General features: G+C 38.3%; 1 protein-coding gene across 2 annotated transcripts in view; it reads left to right on the forward strand.

Moving 5' to 3' along the window:
- The window catches only part of ITPR2 (inositol 1,4,5-trisphosphate receptor type 2), a 497,678-nt gene that overhangs the window by 158,697 nt on the left and 319,032 nt on the right, over positions 1-19,949 (forward strand). For both annotated transcript variants that reach the window (XM_032347608.1, XM_032347610.1), the window contains exons 19-21: positions 176-427; positions 1,021-1,165; positions 2,968-3,118. In XM_032347608.1, the coding sequence (XP_032203499.1) occupies positions 176-427; positions 1,021-1,165; positions 2,968-3,118 (548 nt within the window). The remainder of the gene's footprint in view (positions 1-175; positions 428-1,020; positions 1,166-2,967; positions 3,119-19,949) is intronic.

Here is a 19,949-nt window from a genome sequence, read left to right on the forward strand (position 1 = left end):
ATTTGCTATCCTTTGATTACTTCACTCACTACTAAAAAAATTCGATTCCAGTGTCACGAACACTCAGAAATTTTGGTGTTGTACGAAAGTAGTTGGTAGATATTGATTGATATTGTGCTGTTTAAGAACTTTATCAAGAGAAGACGAATAATGTTGCATGTTTCATATTTTAAAGGTACCAGCTAAACCTCTTTGCAAGGATGTGCTTGGATCGCCAGTATCTGGCCATAAACCAGATTTCTATGCAGCTCTCTGTAGATTTGATCCTGCGGTGTGTGTCGGATGAGAGCCTGCCTTTTGACCTCCGAGCGTCTTTTTGTCGCCTCATGCTCCACATGCATGTTGACCGGGATCCCCAGGAATCTGTGGTGCCTGTTCGCTACGCCCGGCTGTGGACCGAAATTCCTACAAAGATCACAATTCATGAGTATGTTTGGAAACATTTCCTGAGCAGTTTCCGTTCAGTAGATGAACTCAAAATCAAATGTCTTCAACTTTGAAATGAATATATGGAAGGGCATTTTTGGGTTGAGACTCAGGTTGTTAGTCTTTTTTTTTTTTTTTAACTGCTTTTATTTTTTAATTATTTTTTTAAAGTTCTAATTTTAATTCTAGTTAGTTGACATACATTGTTATATTAGGTGTACAGTATAGTGATTGAGCACTTCCATACGTCACCCTGTGCTCATCATGGCATGTGCATGCCTTCCTCCCTATCCACTTGTTTAGCCCTCCTTCCCACACACCCAGGTTGTTAGTCTATCAAATACATATAAGATACTCTTTTTGGAGAGTAAAATGACAACTCTTGGTAATAGAAACATTCTGGAAACCAATAAGCAGAAATCGTATTTATAATAGGAGTAACAATTTTTTAAGTGCTTAATATTATGGTAGAATCATCTAGAAAGGTTAAATAAGTTACCTAAACTTAAGAAGCTGGGAAGCTAATGTACATATATTTTCCCATTTTTGAATGATTGCACTCAATTGAACTTGATTTATATTCTTTCTTTCTAGATATGATTCTATAACAGACTCTTCCAGAAATGATATGAAGAGGAAATTTGCACTGACAATGGAATTTGTTGAAGAATACTTGAAAGAAGTTGTAAATCAGCCCTTTCCTTTTGGGGATAAAGAAAAAAACAAACTGACATTTGAGGTATTTAATATAAATGATTAATTTGTGAGGTTATTCAGTTTTCCCTGTCAAGAGTTAGATACACTGAGCATCAAAGATTTTTTTCCCTCTAATATTTAGGATGTTTTTGGATTTGGGTAGTGTAGTTGATGAGTGTATGATTCCCTCTGCCATTGATTAAAAGACAGATTTGATGCTTTAATTAGACCTGATGTTCAATACAAAATATTTTGTTTATAATTACCTGTTACCTTCTGTTTTCCTGGATTTTGAGGGTTTCATTTATCTGTATAAGTTTTATTGCTTTTCATGAACAAAGATAATTTGCATACATTGTAATTTGTTTGGATACATTTTACCCCCATCTCCATGGAAGTGAAATTTTTAGCCTCATTAAACTGAATTGAAATACCTTTGGTTTAATATCACTTGGGGGATATAGTGACAAAACTAGAGAAATGATGCCATTACCTGATACCTGGTGGATTAGATATCTACTGGTGTATAACAGATCATCTCCTAACTTAGCTGAAAGCAACAAGCATTTATTATTTTACAGTTTCTCTGTGTTAGGAGTCTGGAAATTCATGGTTGGGTGGTTCTGGCTCAGGGATTCTCATGAATCCCTAAAACCATTGACTGGGGTTGTACTTATCTCCAGCTAGATGACCTGCTGCTAAGTTCACTCATGTGTATCTTGGTGGCCATATCTCTTTGCTGGCTGTTGACCAGAGGTTTCATCTTTTTGCCATGCGGGCCTTTCCATAGGCTGCCTTTTCCATAGGCTGCCATGGCATGGCACGCAGAGCAAGCCATTAGAGAGAGAGAGAGGCTAAGATGGAATTTGCAATCTTCTAAAACCTAGTCTTGGAAGTGGCATGCCATTACTTCTGCTGTATTCTGTTTGTCACACAGTCCATCCTTGGTGCATTGTGAAAAGAGACCATGCTTTGGGGACCATGTTAGAAGCTGACTGTCATACCTAGAATGTCTTACAGTGTCCAGAAGACCACATAACAGCATAAGGAACAATTTATTTCTGGACAAATTCCTGTATAAAATCCATTTATTAAAGTAACTCATTAATGTAACCATTTATTAAGTGATATTGTGACTTAAATAAGTTAATATTTAGTTAAGTAGATCATTCTAATGTAAATTTCTTTAAACACCTTAATACATCTAAAATCTCTTTTTGGCTTCTTTGCTGGCTGTGGACCAGACTACCTCATCATGTCATCTGAGCTTCTTTTTTTTTTTTAAGATTTTATTTATTTGTTTGACAGAGAGAGAGAGAGATCACAAGTAGGCAGAGAGGCAGACATAGAGAGAGGAGGAAATAGGCTTCCAACTGAGCAGAGAGCCCGGTGCAGGGCTTGATCCCAGGACCCTGATCATGACCTGAGCTGAAGGCAGAGGCTTAAACCACTGAGCCACCCAGGCAGCCTGTCATTTGAGCTTTTGAGAGAGATGGCAAACTGACCTTATTTGGATTTGATTATAAACATGAATAAATCAGAGTTCAGTGGTTGCTTTTGTATGCATTTTAATTCCTAAGTATTAGAGAATTAGAAAGTTTTGAAATATCTGCATTAATATAAAAAAAACAATGTTAATTTCAGGGGTACCTGGGTGACTTAGTCTGTTAAGTGTCTGACTCTTGAACTCAGCTCAGGTCTCGAACTCAGGGTCATGAGTTCAAGCCCCCCACTGGGCTCCATGCTGGGCATGGAGCCTACTTAAAAAAGAAAATCAATGTTAATTTCAGTTTGTAATGTTTTTCTTTTGTTTCTTTCCCATTTCCCCTCCCTTTTTTTATTAAGGTGGTCCACTTGGCTCGGAATCTTATATACTTTGGATTTTATAGTTTCAGCGAATTGTTAAGACTAACAAGAACACTTCTGGCTATCCTAGATATCGTACAGGTCCCCATGTCATCGTATTTTGAAAGACTAAGCAAATTTCAAGATGGTGGTAAGAAATTTTTTTTTTTAAGAGATTGAAATCAATTTTTAGCAATAGTATTGACTATTTGCTATAATAAGAGAAAGGTATTTCTGCCTCCCATCACCACTTCTTCACCTGCTGAGTAGTTTTTTTAAAAGATTAAATTAAATTAAAAATTTTTAAGTGTTCCAAAATTCATTGTTTATGCACCACACCCAGTGCTCCATGCAATATGTGCCCTCCATAATACCCACCACCAGGCTCACCCAGTCCCTCACCCTCCTCCCTTCCCAAACCCTCCATTTGTTTCTCAGAGTCCACAGTCTTTCATGGTTCGTCTCCCCCTCCAAGTTCCCCCAACTCCCTTCTCCTCTCCATCTCCCAGTGTCCTCCATGTTATTCCTTATGCTCCATAAGGAAGTGAAACCATATGATAATTGACTATCTCTGCTTGACTTATTTCACTCAGCATCATCTCTTCCAGTCCAGTCCATGTTGATACAAAAGTTGGGTATTCATCCTTTCTGATGGAGGCATAATATTCCATTGTATATATGGACCATATCTTCTTTATCCATTCGTCTGTTGAAGGGCATCTTGGTTCTTTCCATAGTTTGGTGACTGTGGCCATTGCTGCTGTGAACATTGGGGTACAGATGGCCCTTCTTTTCACTTCATCTGTTTCTTTGGGGTAAATACCCAGTAGTGCAATTTCAGGGTCATAGGGAAGCTCTGTTTTTAATTTCTTAAGGAATCTCCACACTGTTTTCCAAAGTGGCTACACCAACTTGCTTTCCCACCAATAGTGTAAGAGGGTTCCCCTTTCTCCACATCCTCTTCAACACTTGTTTACAGTCTTTTTAATTTTGGCCATTCTAACTGGTGTAAGGTGGTATCTCAATATGGTTTTGATTTGAATCTTCCTGATGGCTAATGATGATGAACATTTTTTCATGTGTCTGTTAGCCATTTGTATGTCTTCTTTGGAGAAGTGTCTGTTCATGTCTTCCACCCATTTTTTTTGACACGATTATCTGTTTTGTGTGTGTTGAGTTTGAGGAGTTCTTTATAGATCTTAGATATCACCCCATTGTCTTCAGTGTCATTTGCGAATATCTTCTCCCATTCCTTGTGTTGCCTCTTTGTTTGTTGACTGTTTCCTTTGCTGTGCAGAAGCTTTTGATCTTGATGAAGTCTCAAAAGTTCATTTTCACTTTTGTTTCCTTTGCCTTTGGAGATATATCTTGAAAGAATTTGCCATGGCCGATGTCGAAGAGGTTACTGCCTATATTCTCCTCTAGGATTTTGATAGATTCCTGCATCACATTGGGGTCTTTTATCCATTTCGAGTTTATCATTGTGTATGGTGTATGAGAATGGTTGAGTTTCATTCTTCTATACATAGCTGTCCAATTTTCCCAGCACCATTTATTGAAGAGACTGTCTTTTTTCCACTGTATATTTTTTCCTGCTTTGTTGAAGATTATTTGACCATAGAGTTGAGAGTCCATATCTGAGCTCTCTATTCTGTTCCACTGGTCTATGTGTCTGGTTTTGTGCCAGCACAACTTTGTAGTAAAGGTGGAAATCAGGCAACATGATGCCCCCAGTCTTCTTTTTCTTTTCCAACATTTCCTTAGCAATTTGGGGTCTCTTTTGGTTCCATACAAATTTTAGGGTCGTTTGTTCCAACTCTTTGAGAAATACTGATGGAATTTTGATTGGGACGGCATTGAAAGTATAGGTTGCTTTTGGAAGTATATAATTTTTGAGAAAAATTATGATCTTTTTTGTTGTGGGATAAAAACAAATCTATGGAGAAGTGGTTTTTAACATATGCTTGCTAATGCCTGTGTACAAATGAACAGTGATTCTATAATGGGACTAAGTGATAATAGGCTGGATTTATAAACTTTCTTTGCTGTTTATAAATTAAAAATTTGGAAGAAAAAGTCATAGATCAGTGAGTTCCATCTTTGGCAACTAATGTTATGGCTAATTCATTAGTGAAAATATTATGTGTTAAAAAATAAAAACATCTTAATATTTGTGATCATTTTGGTATGTGTCATATGATGGTTCTGCTTTATAGCAGGGCAAAGAGAAATGCAAAGAATTGGAACAGTAATGGTTATACCAGAGAAGCAGTGAATGAAAAACCAGTGGGAGAGGCAGTATAGTGAAGTGGATAAGAGAATGGGGTTTTGAGTCAGAGTGCTGTATTCAAATCCTGCCTTTACCATTTATTAACCTAGGCAAGGTACTTATTTTTTCCAAGAGTTTCTTTTTTCATCTGAGATATGAAGATGATAATAATAATATCTTCCCCACATCTTCCTTATGAAAATTAAATGAATGTATACAGTATACTCAAGGTTCTTACAACAGTGCTTATCTGATAACAGAATAATTTTATTTTCTTTATTGGTGATTGTCTTAGGTTGGATGCTTTGCAAACAGCGAGAGGTAGAGAATTGTTTTCATAGGGTCTAGTGAAGAATGTGTTCAGGATATACATTTGTAAGGAAGTGAGGAAGGTAGGATTGGGCAATAGGAGTAGCTGATCCACACTGCATTTACAAGTGAGACATCAGCTGATCCTATAGGTTAGCTCTAGAGCAGGGTGGCCCTTTATAGTTGTCATAAATTAAAGCAAAAGTACTGAATTTTGTATTCTTGCATCAGCCAACCATTGGTTGATGGCTTATTCATGGAGTGGGGTATGAATCCCTGGGTAAGACAGTTTCCTTTGGCCAAAGGTCATTCTTAGTGAGAGGTGTCATGGGAGGTCAGCAACTATGATGCTCCTCAACTGGGAGAAAAGAAAGGTGTCTTAACTCTAAACTCTAAAGAGGGGACCTGGGTAGAGCACAGTGTGTCCACTGGAGTCTCCACTACAGAGTTAAAAAAGTTAAACCAGAAATGTAATTTCATACTTAATGTATTTACTTAATATTCCTTAACCAGAAATACCTGGTTAAGGAAGATTAAGTGAGGAACTTACAGGTAGCTAAAGTAATTACTGCTGCCTAAATCTTTTTATTTTATTTTATTTTTTTATTTATTTTCAGCATAACAGTATTCATTATTTTTGCACCACACCCAGTGCTCCATGCAATCCGTGCCCTCTATAATACGCACCACCTGGTATCCCAACCTCCCACCCCCCGCCCCTTCAAAACCCTCAGATTGTTTTTCAGAGTCCATAGTCTCTCATGGTTCACCTCCCCTTCCAATTTCCCCCAACTCCCTTCTCCTCTCTAACTCCCCATGTCCTCCATGCTATTTGTTATGCTCCACAAATAAGTGAAGCCATATGATAATTGACTCTCTCTGCTTGACTTATTTCATTCAGCATAATCTCTTCCAGTCCCGTCCATGTTGCTACAAAAGTTGGGTATTCGTCCTTTCTGATGGAGGCATAATACTCCATAGTGTTTATGGACCACATCTTCCTTATCCATTCGTCCGTTGAAGGGCATCTTGGTTCTTTCCACAGTTTGGTGACTGTGGCCATTGCTGCTATAAACATTGGGGTACAGATGGCCCTTCTTTTCACTACATCTGTATCTTTGGGGTAAATACCCAGGAGTGCAATGGTAAATACCCAGGAGTGCAATGACTGTTGCCTAAATCTTAATAATTTCTACATTTTCCAGAAATCTGTAGAGACCAATAAAAAGCAAATTTAACCATATAAATCCCTCACCTTCAGCAGAACTAGAAGACAGAGGACAATTCAAACATCAGGTGTAAGTAGAAATGTAGCATCAGTTTTCAGTAGAGCTGTCTCACAGGTTCTCACTGCAAGCCTTTGTAGACAGAAGGTTTTGGAAAAACTGTGCAGAAGAGATAAAAAGAGATTGTCTGCAAAACACCCTCAGAAAGATAGTCTGTGCTAAGTGTGGAAATACTGACGTAGAATCTGGTAGACAAGAGCACTGAATAAAAAGGAAGGGGCTTAACAGTACTCAGGTAACAGCTGTGGAAATGCAATGCTTCTAGAGATGAAGTGGGTTAATGTTCATCCCTAGGGATGAGGGAGAGTCATCCTTTGGAATCTCATGTTGAAGGGAAAAAGAAGCAAGATTATGAAATCCTAAGTTCCACAAGATAAACAACAACAACAACAACAACAACAACAATTGAAGGAAATGTATGTAATTCCTTTCCTTTGCCACCCACCATGAGCTAGAATTTAAAGGAATTGCACTTTGCCACTCTGACAGGAGAGGGTGTTCTTGAACTGAAGTTTATGTGAACCAGCTCAGATTTTCAGACTTGTCCAAGAAATGCAGACATGAAATCAATCCTCCTATATATGATGCTACTGTAAAATCAAAATAGAATGGAGAATCAAAACATTTCGGTTGATGGAAATTCTGCTCTGAAAACCAACCATGGAAGAAAAGAAAATTGTAACATGAGACTCTAAAGTGAATTAAGTATTTTCAAACAAAAATTGGGATTTGAAAACCACCTTGAATCATAGATTAAAAAACAGGTTAGACGTAGACCAAAAAATCAGGAGGAGATGAAATGAAAGTTTATTGGATACAGGAAAGAAAGAGAATAAAATGTTAGACTTTATTCTTTTTAGATCTGGAGACTAAATTACATTATGAAAAGAATAGATTTGAAGAAAAGCATAATATGCACAATTGAAGAAAGGCAGGAAAACAATAATGAGAATGTCAGCGATATGAAGAAACAGGTAAAAAGAGTCAGAAAGAAAATGGTTGACATGGAAGAAAGGCAAAGAAGAGCCATCATATGAATAATTGGAGTTCCTCTGAAGAAGAAAATTAAAACCATGGAACAGAACTTATATATAAGATTACAGTCCAAGAAAACATTCTGTAAATAAAGAATAACCTAAGTTCTCCATGGTGTAATTGTCTGGAATGTTGATTTTAAGACATAGCATGATAAAACTGTAATATATACCGTATATTCAGAGAGAGTTGTGGTATGTAGGGGGAGTTGCTATGAAAGCAAGTGGAGAAAAAAACGAAAGGGTATATAAGCATTCTGTATTCTTCTTGCATCTTTTATAAAAATTTAAAATTTTATAAAAATCAAAGCCTATTAATAATATCTGAATAAAAACAAAGGAAAAGCCAAGAACAATAATGGTAAATCAAAGAACAGGGGACTTGCCAGTGGTCTATCCTATTTCTATTTTCTGAATCTCACCAATGAGAAACTCTTCTTCTTAACAGTCCCAGAGGGTACATAGGAGTTGAGATGTGCATATTAAAGATTCTTCTTGGCATGATCCTTTTATAATCTCCAATTTACTCTGATCTAAGTCATTCTTTATAAGTTAGAAATTGATCTTCTCTATTGGTCTCTTGGTTTCAGTGCTCACAGTCCCCTAAAGGAAAGTTTTATTTTTCTCTCAAAATTTGTAAATATCTTGTTTGCACTGTCTCTGTCATGTCTGTGTCTGCCCTGTAAGATATGTATATATATATTTTTACTCTTTTATGTTATTTATAATTCTCATATTTTTCTCTTGGACTCCATTCATCTCTGGACTTCTTAATCATTCTATCAGCAATTTGAGAATGATTCATTTTTTTCAACAAGAATTTATTGAGTTACTATTACATACCAGATGCTGTTCTACTCAGTGGGAATAGAGAAGATAAAGTCCTTAGTCACAAGGAGGACAGACAATTAATAAATACAGAAGCAGAATCCATCTTTTTTCCCTACTGGAAGACAGGTGATAAACAAATAAATGTATACTATAACATCCCATGATATGAAGAAAAATAAAGTGGGACAATATGGAGAGTGGTAGAATAAGTGGGGAGGAGGGCAGAATAGACTGAGCAACATCTGACATTTAAGCAGAGATCTACATAGGTCAAGGAAACCAGCCCTGAGACAGAATAAGATTGACATGAGGGAGGAGTAGCCGGAAGGCCACTTTGGCTGAGGTAAGTAAAATGGGGGACAATAATAGGAGAGAAGGTTGGAGAACCCTGGATTATAGAGCCTTGCAGACCTGTGAATTTGAATTTTGTTGTGAGTTTGTTGCATGTCTTTTGGGAGGATTTGAGAAAGGATTGATACGGTCTGATAATTTTGCTTGCTGAGTAGAGAATGGAGAATACTGATGTGGGCATAATGGTAGGAAGACCATAGTTTGGAAGCTTTTAGGGAATTGAATGATGATGATGAGCTAGAAGAAGAGTGGTAGATTAGGGGAAAGGGGATGATTTGGGAATTTTACAGTATTAACTGATAGGACTTGAATGTGGAGTAAGAAGGAGGAGAGTCAGAGATTATTCCTAGGTTTTTTTTTTTTTTTTGAAGATTTTATTTATTTATTTGACAGACAGAGATCCAAGTAGGCAGAGAGGCAGGGAGAGAGAGAGGAGGAAGCAGGTTCCCCACTGAGCAGAGAGCCCGATGCAGAGCTCGATCCCAGGACCCTGAGACCATGACCTGAGCCGAAGGCAGAGGCTTCAACCTACTGAGCCACCCAGACACCCCTGTTCTTAGGTTTGAATTACCATTGGTGTGAATGTGGTGCTATCATCAAGGTAGGAAGGACTGGTGGATGAGGGGGTTGGAGGGAAAAATCAGGATTTCTGTTTGGGCACATTAGGTTTAAATACCTGTTGGGCATCCACGTGGAGATATTATGTTGACAACTGAATATATGAATGAAACTTCAGAGTAATGTCAGGGTAGAAACTATAAATGTGAGAATTAGTGCATAGAAGACACTCAAAATATCAAACTGAATAAGATCACTTTGGGAGTGCTTGTTGATTGGGAAGAAATAAGGTCTAAAGATTGAATCCTGGGACCTCCAACATTGAGCCATGAGATGAGAAGAAGTCAGCATGAGAGACCAGGACAGAACAGCCAGGGCGTAAAGCAGGGCCCCCGGACAATGGGATATCTTGGAAGTCAGCAAAAAGTGATGCTAGATAATTGCAATTGTTTGTTGACTTATATAAATATACTTTCTACATAGCTAATATTCATTGAGTACTCTATGTGCTAAGTGGTTTTACATGGATTAACTTCTGTGTAGTGTGATTTGTGCTTAACGACACACACTATTATTAAAATATGAGACATCACAATTTTACTCCAGTATTAAAATAAATTCATAATAGTTTTTATGAGCCAATTATAATTCTCTAAGAAACTTTGTGTTGTATCAATGGGAAATATCTATATATGTCTCAGTATAAACCGAGACTCAGAGGCTTCTGCTTTTTAAGACTCGTATGTTGAGTAGAAGAGTGTCTCTTGATTTGGGGAAATACCTTTTCCTAATTGGTAGAAAGGGGTTTATGGATTTTGGCTAGATTTTTGGAATCTGCAGTAATGTGCTTATTCCCTTTTAAGTAAATACCCAAGAATTCTGTTATCCTAGTTTTTGGTGTATTGAAATTAATTTGAATTTAAGGACCATTTTTTCAAGATTCCTTCTCTTGATATCTGCAGATCAGGGAGTAAATTATTTTTTATACATTTCTGTGATTGGATACATAATACAAAATGTGAGAAAACATAGTTTATTGTTAAGCATGATTTGATAACAGTTGTAATTGAATTACAGATAACCTTTGAGAGATGTTATGCTGGGCTTTCTTCCTTCCCCTCGCCCCTAGAAAACCTATCCAAGGAATTATTTTTGCTTTTACTAATGTTCGACGTTTATTTCATGTTAACTTGCATTATTAACTTTCTAGAAAGTTTTATTTAAATGTACAAATATAGAAAAACCTATTCAGGGAGATTAATTAACTTGCCCAAGATGCACTAGTAAGTTAGCAACATTGCTAAGAGTTAAACCATAAGAAATTAGTTTTCCTATCATTCGTATCACTTGATTATTTATTAGTCAAATAAGCTAATATACATAGATATATTTTCCTTTATCTAGCCTTCAAATTTATTGATTGAGGAATGATGACATAAAGCTAGATTAATCATAACAAAATCTAGAGATAAAATCACAGTTTTATAGTATACAAAGCTTAGGTGTATCATGTTGCTACCAATATTGAGCCATACAATGTAAACGTAATGTTCTTCATCCAATGACTAATATCGTTTGCCATTCCTGCGTGGGGCCTTTGGAGATGCCTTAGTTATCCAGAGCTTCTGGAAAGCCATGATGATATTGAGGTCTATGGAAAGTGCTACTCAAATGGGTATTAGTCAAAGACCAACCAGGAAACAGCACACTACGTCAGGAAAGCTTCATATACAAAGGTGTGGGAAAACCACAGAGACAGTGTAGTACCATTGGACTACCATGAGGCAGTCCAATGAGCTAATATTTTAGAAAAATTGTAACTGAGGTTAGAATTTTTGTTCATAATTTTTTTAGAAGTGTATCAGTTCAGTCTCAAATACAGATATTTCTTTTTTTTTAAATATTTTATTTATTTATTTGACAGACAGAGATCACAAGTAGGCAGAGAGGCAGAGAGAGAGAGAGGAGGAAGCAGGTTCCCTGCCGAGCAGAGAGCCCGATGTGGGGCTAGATCCCAGGACCCTGGGATCATGACCTGAGCCGAAGGCAGAGGCTTTAACCCGCGAGCCACCCAGGCTCCCCAATACGGATATTTCTTAAGCTGAGTAAACGAAATAGAGAGTTTAAAACAAAAGGAAATCGGGACAAAGCAATGTCATATGCCTCTAGATGTGAGCTACTAAGAAGGACATAATATCACCCAGTAAGTATCCCTGACAAAAATTCAGTTTCCAGTTAATCAAGAATTATGAGGCAAGTATAAATTGTGGGGTATTTTGTGGAACAATTGGCTTGAACTTTTCAAAAATGTCCATGTCATGAAAGAGAAAGGCTAAAAACTGTTCCAAATTAAAGGAGATTAAGGAAACATGACAACTAGATACAATATGTGATTTTGGATCAGGAGAAATAGCATCTACAGAAGACATTATTGGCACAATAGGTGAAATTCGAATATGGATTGTATATTAGGCTGTGGTAGTAGATCAGATTTCTTGAACTTTATAATTGTACTATGGTTATGTAAGAGGATGTTCTTGTTTTTACTGAATACAAGGTGAAGAATTGAGAGTCAAAAGGTCAGGATGTGTGGAACTAACACATAAATAGTGCAGGAAAGATATATATTTATGGACGTAGTGAGAGAGAGAGAAGACAGAGAGAGGATGCAAATACAGCCAGATTCGTGAATCTCATAAAACTGGGCAGAAGGTATTATAGGAGTTCTATAATACAAAGAACTATTCTTGCAACTCTTCCCATAAATTTGAAAATGTTTCAAAACAACATGTTAACGACTTAAATAATGAGCCACGTAGGAAAATGATTTATTATATATAAGATGACACCTCAAACTTAAAGCATTATCTTTTGTTCTAGGAGGTGTGTTATTATAGCTGAGTTCTATTAGACTATAAATTCCTAACAAAGGTTCTATTAGACTCTTAAAATTCTTAACAAAGGAAGCAAGAGAGAACACATTTCTGGAATCTCCAAATGTGGAGACAGGATTTTCAGGCCTGGGAAAAATTCCTGTGGTACAGGATGAGACAGAGGTTGATGCCAGAGAGGAAATCCCAGATTGTGGAAAGTACCTGGCGGGGGGTGGTGGTGGTAGAGAACTCTTACTTGAAAGGACAACTCATGGGAGCCAGAGCAATGTGGCCAGATTAATAATACCCAGTGTAGCATCATATTGGCTTTTTTATATTTAAGTGATCTGGATTAAATTTTCCTATTTTAGTGAAACCTTATTCAGTTGGAAGTCATTTGCAAAGCACAATTTTTTAAAAATAAGAAGTAATTTTATAAGCATTGTTGCTAGAAGAACCAGTTCCTTTAAGTAAGTGATGATAATCTTCTCATCTCATACTGTGTCTGGAAAATTTTTTGCAATCGAACCAGGTCTTTTTTTATCCTTCTGATCTACTTACCACTTACTAATTCTGCCCTAGCACGGTTGGGGTTGGACATTCAGAGAAATGTGTTTGGTAGCTGTTTGGTAGGTCAGACCCAGTGGAGCGGAAGGAGAGGCGTGTCCAGAGGGAAAGGGCTTAGAGTTCCTGGAGTTCCATTTCATGCGGGCCTCAGTGGCGTCTGCCTTGGAGGGTGTGCACCTGTAGCATTCATTTGTTTTTCTGGGAAATCCTGTGGGTTTAGAGGTCAGTGATTAGTGTTTGAAATTCTGGGGATGGCTGCGTTGGAAAGTGGCAATTCCAGACGTTTTCCTCTTTTGGGTCCTTGGGAAGAGTGCAGCCCACTGTGTGCCCCCGTGAGTCATCCTTATCCTAGAGTTGGTTGTGGGTCTGAATCTAGCCCCCAGACTGTGACTGCTCACCATCCCTGTGGCTTTCCATTGGCATCCTCGGCAGAAATTGCTAGGTCAGAAGCAGCTTTTCATTTTTGTGCCATCGAGGGGGTCCGTTCAGGAAATGATGCAGGCATACTAATATAGAGATGCTGGGAGCGGGCACTGTCCTGTCCTGTGCTATAGTGATATAGAAGGTCCTGACCTTCAGAACCACACATCCCATACCTTTCATTGGCTCTGTTCTCACTTATGAAAAGAAATACTGTTTTCAGACAAATGTATTCACTCCCAGCAGGCTATGCTGTTGAGTCAATTTGCTTTGCCTAATACCTATCATTTGCTCTCAGTGATTTAGAATACGCAGGCACCATTCAGTGTAATTGATCTTTTGGGTGGGAGGATTATGTCAAGCAGGGCTCTTTGTCACGTATGGAAGTGAAAAGCCAGTGCATATGCTGGCTGGTAAGTCAGATATTTTCTTTCTTTAAAAATTTTTTATTTAAATTCAATTTAATTAGTTTCAGAGATAGAATTTAGAGATTCATCAGTTGCATGTAACACCCAGTGCTCATTCCATCAAGAGTCCTAATGCCCATCACCCAGTTTTCTCCTCCCCATCCCCCTCCCCGCCAGCAACCCTCCGTTTGTTTCCCAGAGTTCAGAGTCTCTCATGGTTTGTCTCCCTCTCTGATTTCGTCTTATTTTATTTTTTTCTCCCTTCCCCTATATCAGTTTTGTTTTTTAAATTCCATATATGGATGAAACCATGTGATATTGTCTTTCTCTGGCTGATAGGTCAGATATTTCAATATACTTAAAAGTACATTCTATTTAAAAAATTATACTTTTCTTCCTCTTTATGCCTGCTGAAGGATGTATAATCTGAGGACTGATACTACTACTGATTAAGATCACTTTTTAGTAGCAGAGTGGATATATTTCTTTTTCCTAGAGAGTCATTCAAATATTTGGAACAAATGTGAATACAACTTACATTCATCTAATGAACAACATAACATGTTAACTCTGCGTAGTGAGAGAGAAAGTCTCATCTTCACTTGAACAGAAAGCAGAAGGTGACACAGTCTTGTTTGGGTCTAACTCAGTATTTAGTTATCCTGTCAGTGTCTTTCCACTTGTCTGTTTGTGGTTTGGATGGGACTGGGATTCAAATTTAAGCCTCCAACATGGAGCAATAAAGTCTTAACCCAGGGTATGATGTCGGCCTTGTTAGGGTGTCTAGGCCAAGACTATCATTTCTTTTCATAGTTGTCTCCCCGGCCTTGAACTTACCAGAGTTTGAAAAGGCGATATATCAGAAAACTACCAAAACACCAAACAAGAGCCGAATAGTTTCTTATAATCTTCTTCCATTTTGCTTTTTTTACAACTTCAGATTCTTGGGAGTTTCTATAGTCAAGCCCTGAAAGGTGGGCCAGTTCCTAATCAGTGACCAGACAATCTCTTTGGTTGGTGTACATAGGTTAGTGTGTTGAAAATGGGAAATTGCTACAAAAGTCAAATGGAGAATCCCATTTACTTTTAGGATTGCCTTTCTTTGGGGCTTGGGTTTGGAGCTGAAAGAGGTTTTCGAGAATAAGAAACAGATAACCACAATGTCCTGAAAGGACTGAGCTTCCCTGGGTGACTTTGAGTCCTGTGGGTCCCACCCAGGGGAGGGAAGAGATAGGACAGGCAGGTGGTAAGAGGCCCTTTGGATGTGTGTCTGTCTGAGAGCATCTCTTGCCCCAGGAGATTTGGGGAAGAGACTAAGAGCAAGCTGTCTATCTCGCAGCAAACAACTAGCCATTTCTTCACTTCAACTATTTTTTTTGTGTGTGTGTGTGGGGGGAGCGGAGAGCATTTTGGAAGGGACTTTACATGATCCACCTTGAAATATGCTTTTTCTGGCAGCATAGTTGCTGTTCAAAAGAAGGGAAATGGAGATGGGAGGTGGAGCAGAAACATTTTTAATATTGTTATATGGGTGGGAAAGGAAGAAAGTATTTGCAGGCAAAATAGCTGCCAGAAAATAGTTTCTTCCTTTATAAAATATGGTTAGTCTCACTGTGATCTTTACGGTCTCTTTCAGTTCAAAACTGTGAGTCTTTGAAGATTAGTGTGTTCACTCGCTGAATGCTGTTCTTTTTAACGTGTGTTGCAAAACACTCCTTTTAGCCAGTATCCACGAGGCCTTTGTCTCCTGGTTAATAGCGGTGATAGCTCTTTGTAAAGCCACCAGCTAGAATGCCTTGAAATCAGAAGTCTTTGTTCACTAAGAATACAGAGTGTATCACAAAAAAAGCAAGCAAGCAAGTAAGCAAGAAAGCCAGGATTTACCTGGATGCAGGTGAGGCTGAGGACATTGCAGGTGGGATGACAACAAACAGAAGTAAGGTTTAGTACAATGCCCGTTCCCGGGCAGCCAGTACAAGGTCCAAGGCAGCTTGTATTTTCAAGACTCTTTCAAGTGTGCCTTCATCTTCTTTTAATTTTTGATCTGACTGAGCTCTATCCAGGTCTCTATAAAGGATTAAGTTCACGGGGGAGTTCATAGTGCTCAGAAGTGTTAGCGAAGTTTACCTGTAGGGAGAAGATACCACTGTTACCATTCATCATGTGAAAATCTCTTGCAGGGATCTCCGGACTTCTTTTTGCCCATTCTCCCTCTCAAGAGTCGCCTTTGGATGGCCTTATTCTTTGACCTGTCTCTCCTCGTCTCCGCTTCCAGGGATGTCCCTTTGCTTCAAACACATCTGTCTTTATCTCCAGAATGTGTCTTGTTCCTCACATCTCCCAACTACCTGTCTGCTGTTCCCTTCTGCCTTCTCCTTCTTCCCATCGGAATCATGTATTTCTAGTAAGGGAAGCTTTTGACTCCAAGAAGAGGCGGAGACACGCATGTAATCCTCTTCACAGAGCTAGAGTTTCTCTTGTCCCTTTGTGTATGTGAGTGCCATTTAGATGAGTGTGTTCTCATAACACCTTGTGATTTTTCCACTAATTTTTTTTTAAAAAAGATTTATTTATTTATTTGCTTGAGAGAGGGAGAGAGAGGAAGAGAGGGTAGGGGTAGAGGAAGGGGGAGGAAGAGAGAGGGGAGGGGCAGAGGGGGACAGAGAGAGAGAGAGAGAGAGGGAACCCTCAAGCTGACTTCCCGATGAGTACGGAGCCCAATGCAAGGCTCCATCCCAGGACCCTGAGATGATGACCTGAGCTGAAATCAACCGTTGGCTTCTCAGGTGACTGGGACTCCCTGGTGCCCATCTTCCATTCATTTTTAAATAACAACCATGGCAGCAACAGTGATAACCATGTCCCTGAATCTCTGGAGTGATTTATTGCAAGTTGTGTTTCCCAGGAAGCAGACCCTGAGCCAGAGATTAGCATGAAGGAGGTGTTACTGGTGACTCTTAGGATCAATGCCAGTGAAATGGAAGGGAAAGGAGCAGGATCGGCAAAGGGAGAAATTGGGTTGTGATGCCAACCTAGTGGCAAACTCTGGGGTGAGGGGAGATGTCTGCATTTGGGATGTTCTTTCAGAGTCATCTGCCATTGGAGTGAGAGTTGGGGCTGAGCCTTTATGCCTCCATGGGCTGCACTGCAATGGGTGTGCCACTCGAGGCAGCTCTCTTCAGACGCATCAGTCCCCACACAGGGCTGATATTTGAGGGCTGTCCTCAACGTAGCTACTCAATGAGTAGCACTCCTAGCAGGTGAGACCGTATATTGTCCCTTATCCCTGAAAGAGCATCTGGGCAGGACTATCACCTTATCCACTATAGGCATCTTCCAGAAAAATACTGTGATTGGAAAAATTGTAGCTCAAGATTAAGATCTCATAGGAAATAAAAATAAATAAAAAAACAAACAAACAAACAAACAAACAAAAAAAAGGATCTCATAGGAAATGCAGATTAGAAAGAAAAATAAAAATGATTATGATCTCATAGGAAATAGAGATTAGGGAGAAAAGTAAAAACAACCTTAAAACATAATACATACAACCAAGTTCTAGATAGGAAAAATTTCTAGAAGCTGCCTACTTCAAAATGCCCCAGAATCACCAGCATCACAAACCTGTTCTGGGAAGCAAGTCTTTTTTGGTCTCTTCTTCTTCAGTTATGAAGGAAGAATTTCTGTGACATTCTGATCTTCTGAGTCTGGTTCTCCTACAGCTTTGTGCTGTGCTGGCTCTGCCCCTCAGTTCTTTCTGGCTTAATGCACCTGCTTCCCCCAACCCCCATCCCACCACTGCCAGCTTTAAGCTTTTATTAGTTTTAGAAAAAAGGCCTATGTAACTTTACAGTTTTCTCTTACTTATGAATAAAGCCTAAAAGGACTTTACCCTCTCTGGGCTTAATCCTCTCTCCATTATCCAGAAAGTTTCAAACACAGGATCTATGTTAAATCATGTTCCTTTTTTAAACTCAAATGCATGTCTAAAAATAGGTAGAGAATAACTATGTAATATATCTACTTTATACTGAGTTTCTACCGTGTGCCAGGCCACACGTTGGCAAAACATTACTATAAAAGGGATGTATTATTTATATTCAATACTGAACACACCTTTAGATCTTTTGCATACTTTTACTTTTTTTTAAAGACTTTATTTGTTGGGGAGAAAGAGAGAAAGAGAGAGAGAGAGAGAGAGAGAGCACAAGCACCGGGAGCAGCAGGCAGAGTGAGAAGCAGACTCCCCACTGAGGAAAGAGCCTGATGCGGGGCTCAATCCCAGGACCTTGAGATCATGACCTGAGCTGAAGGCAGATGCTTAACTGACTGAGTCACCCAGGAGTCCCGCACACTTTTACTTTTAATCCTTATTGCACTCCAGCAATTAGTTATTATGATCACTGTTTTGCCCAGGAAATTGCCCAAGATCACACAACTTATAGCTTGCTGAGCCAAATTTTGAATTGAGATTTCGTTTCCTTTTCCCCACTTCCTTAAAAAACCCACAGCCCTACAGTTGATGTTCTTTCTGCTATTATAATATTACTTTCTATCTAGATGATTTCTTCATCTGCAGGGATGCTATTTTCTACTTTTTCCAAGTTTAGTGTCCAAGAAAGCTTAGCATTAAACAGTAGGTGTTTCCCAAAGAGTTTTGAATTTACTTGAAATGATTACAGGTCAGATCAAAAAACCTTTTTTAAAACCAATAATCATCTCTTCTTGAATGGTTGGCTTGTCTCAGAAACAGTTTCAATCACAGGTCTTAAAGGTTTTACCACTTAAATATCTCTTGAAGCTGGATGTCCCTGTTCACTCCCTACAATAAATTTCTGACTGGTCTCCCTGAGTCCGTTTTTGGCCCTTTTTCTCCACATCCCATCCTAAGGATCCTCCTAAATCACGTACGCTAGCTCTTTTACTAGCTCTCTTCTTCTCTGGAGAATAACTCAGTTCTTTAAGTTGGTGCCCAGGGGTCTTCATAACATGCATCAGATGTCTCTAGCTCTGCCTCTTACTGTTTCCCCAGTAATTCTAACCAATTTTATCTTCTTAGACACATTTCTATATCTCATATATACTTTCATAAATTTATCATTAGGACAAGTGTATGTAAGTGCCACGCCCTATGTAAATATGCAAGTGTTTGGAGGACAAAAGTACTTCGAGGTCCTAATATTCCACGTATATATTTGTGTCTTTCTTTTCTTAATTTTGTAATTATGTTTTGTAATTCTGTCTTTTTGTTGTTATTGTTGTTGTTGTTTCCCTAGTAGACTTACAAAAGGCTCCAGACTCTTAGATTTACTATCTGGATAATTCCATAATAAAGTTTCAGATTTATTGACTGAGAGAGCAACCTAGAGAGGAAAACTATGAAAACATATTCTCTTTCTGTTTCTATAAGCTGGCATGTACCATGTATAACATACTATTATTTACATACGAGGGTTACCTATTGAGTGAAATGCATCTGATGAATGTATGTAGACTACATGTTTTTATATAAATATGTAAGCATTTGAATGTTAAAAATATCTTCTGGACTGTGACATTCCCAAACTAGGATTTTTTTTTCTTTTATTACTGATGAACTTCTAGTTTCCCTTTCCAAACTTGTAATGAAGGAGACAGAACATGAGAAATGCCAGTTCATGATAAAATACTTCCTGGTATTTTGTTCCTGCAATTTTATTTGAGCAGTTTGAGTGAATAATGTTGTACCTTTTCAGTGATCTCTGATGCACTGTCTTAATAGAGTAATATGATTGAAATATTCACTTGCTAACTGTATAAGTTAATAAATTTCACAAGAACTTAATGGTTATGATGCGCGCATAATTTACATGACACACTAAGTCATGAAGTACCTCTTCCTTTTGGGAGTATAACTTTCTTTTGGTTCTCTCAGTCAGATATTACATAAAGTTATAATACATAAAATTATTTTTGTTCAGCTTCATAATTAATTGACCAGTAGAGGCAGGAGACTGATTTTGTGTTTGTTGGTGTTTCTGTGGGATTTGTTAGAAACAAAGGCATCATGTGTCGTTTTTGTGTTTGGTTTTACAAAG

Source organism: Mustela erminea, chromosome 6 (genome assembly GCF_009829155.1).
Source record: "Mustela erminea isolate mMusErm1 chromosome 6, mMusErm1.Pri, whole genome shotgun sequence".
Classification (NCBI taxonomy): Eukaryota; Metazoa; Chordata; class Mammalia; order Carnivora; family Mustelidae; genus Mustela; species Mustela erminea.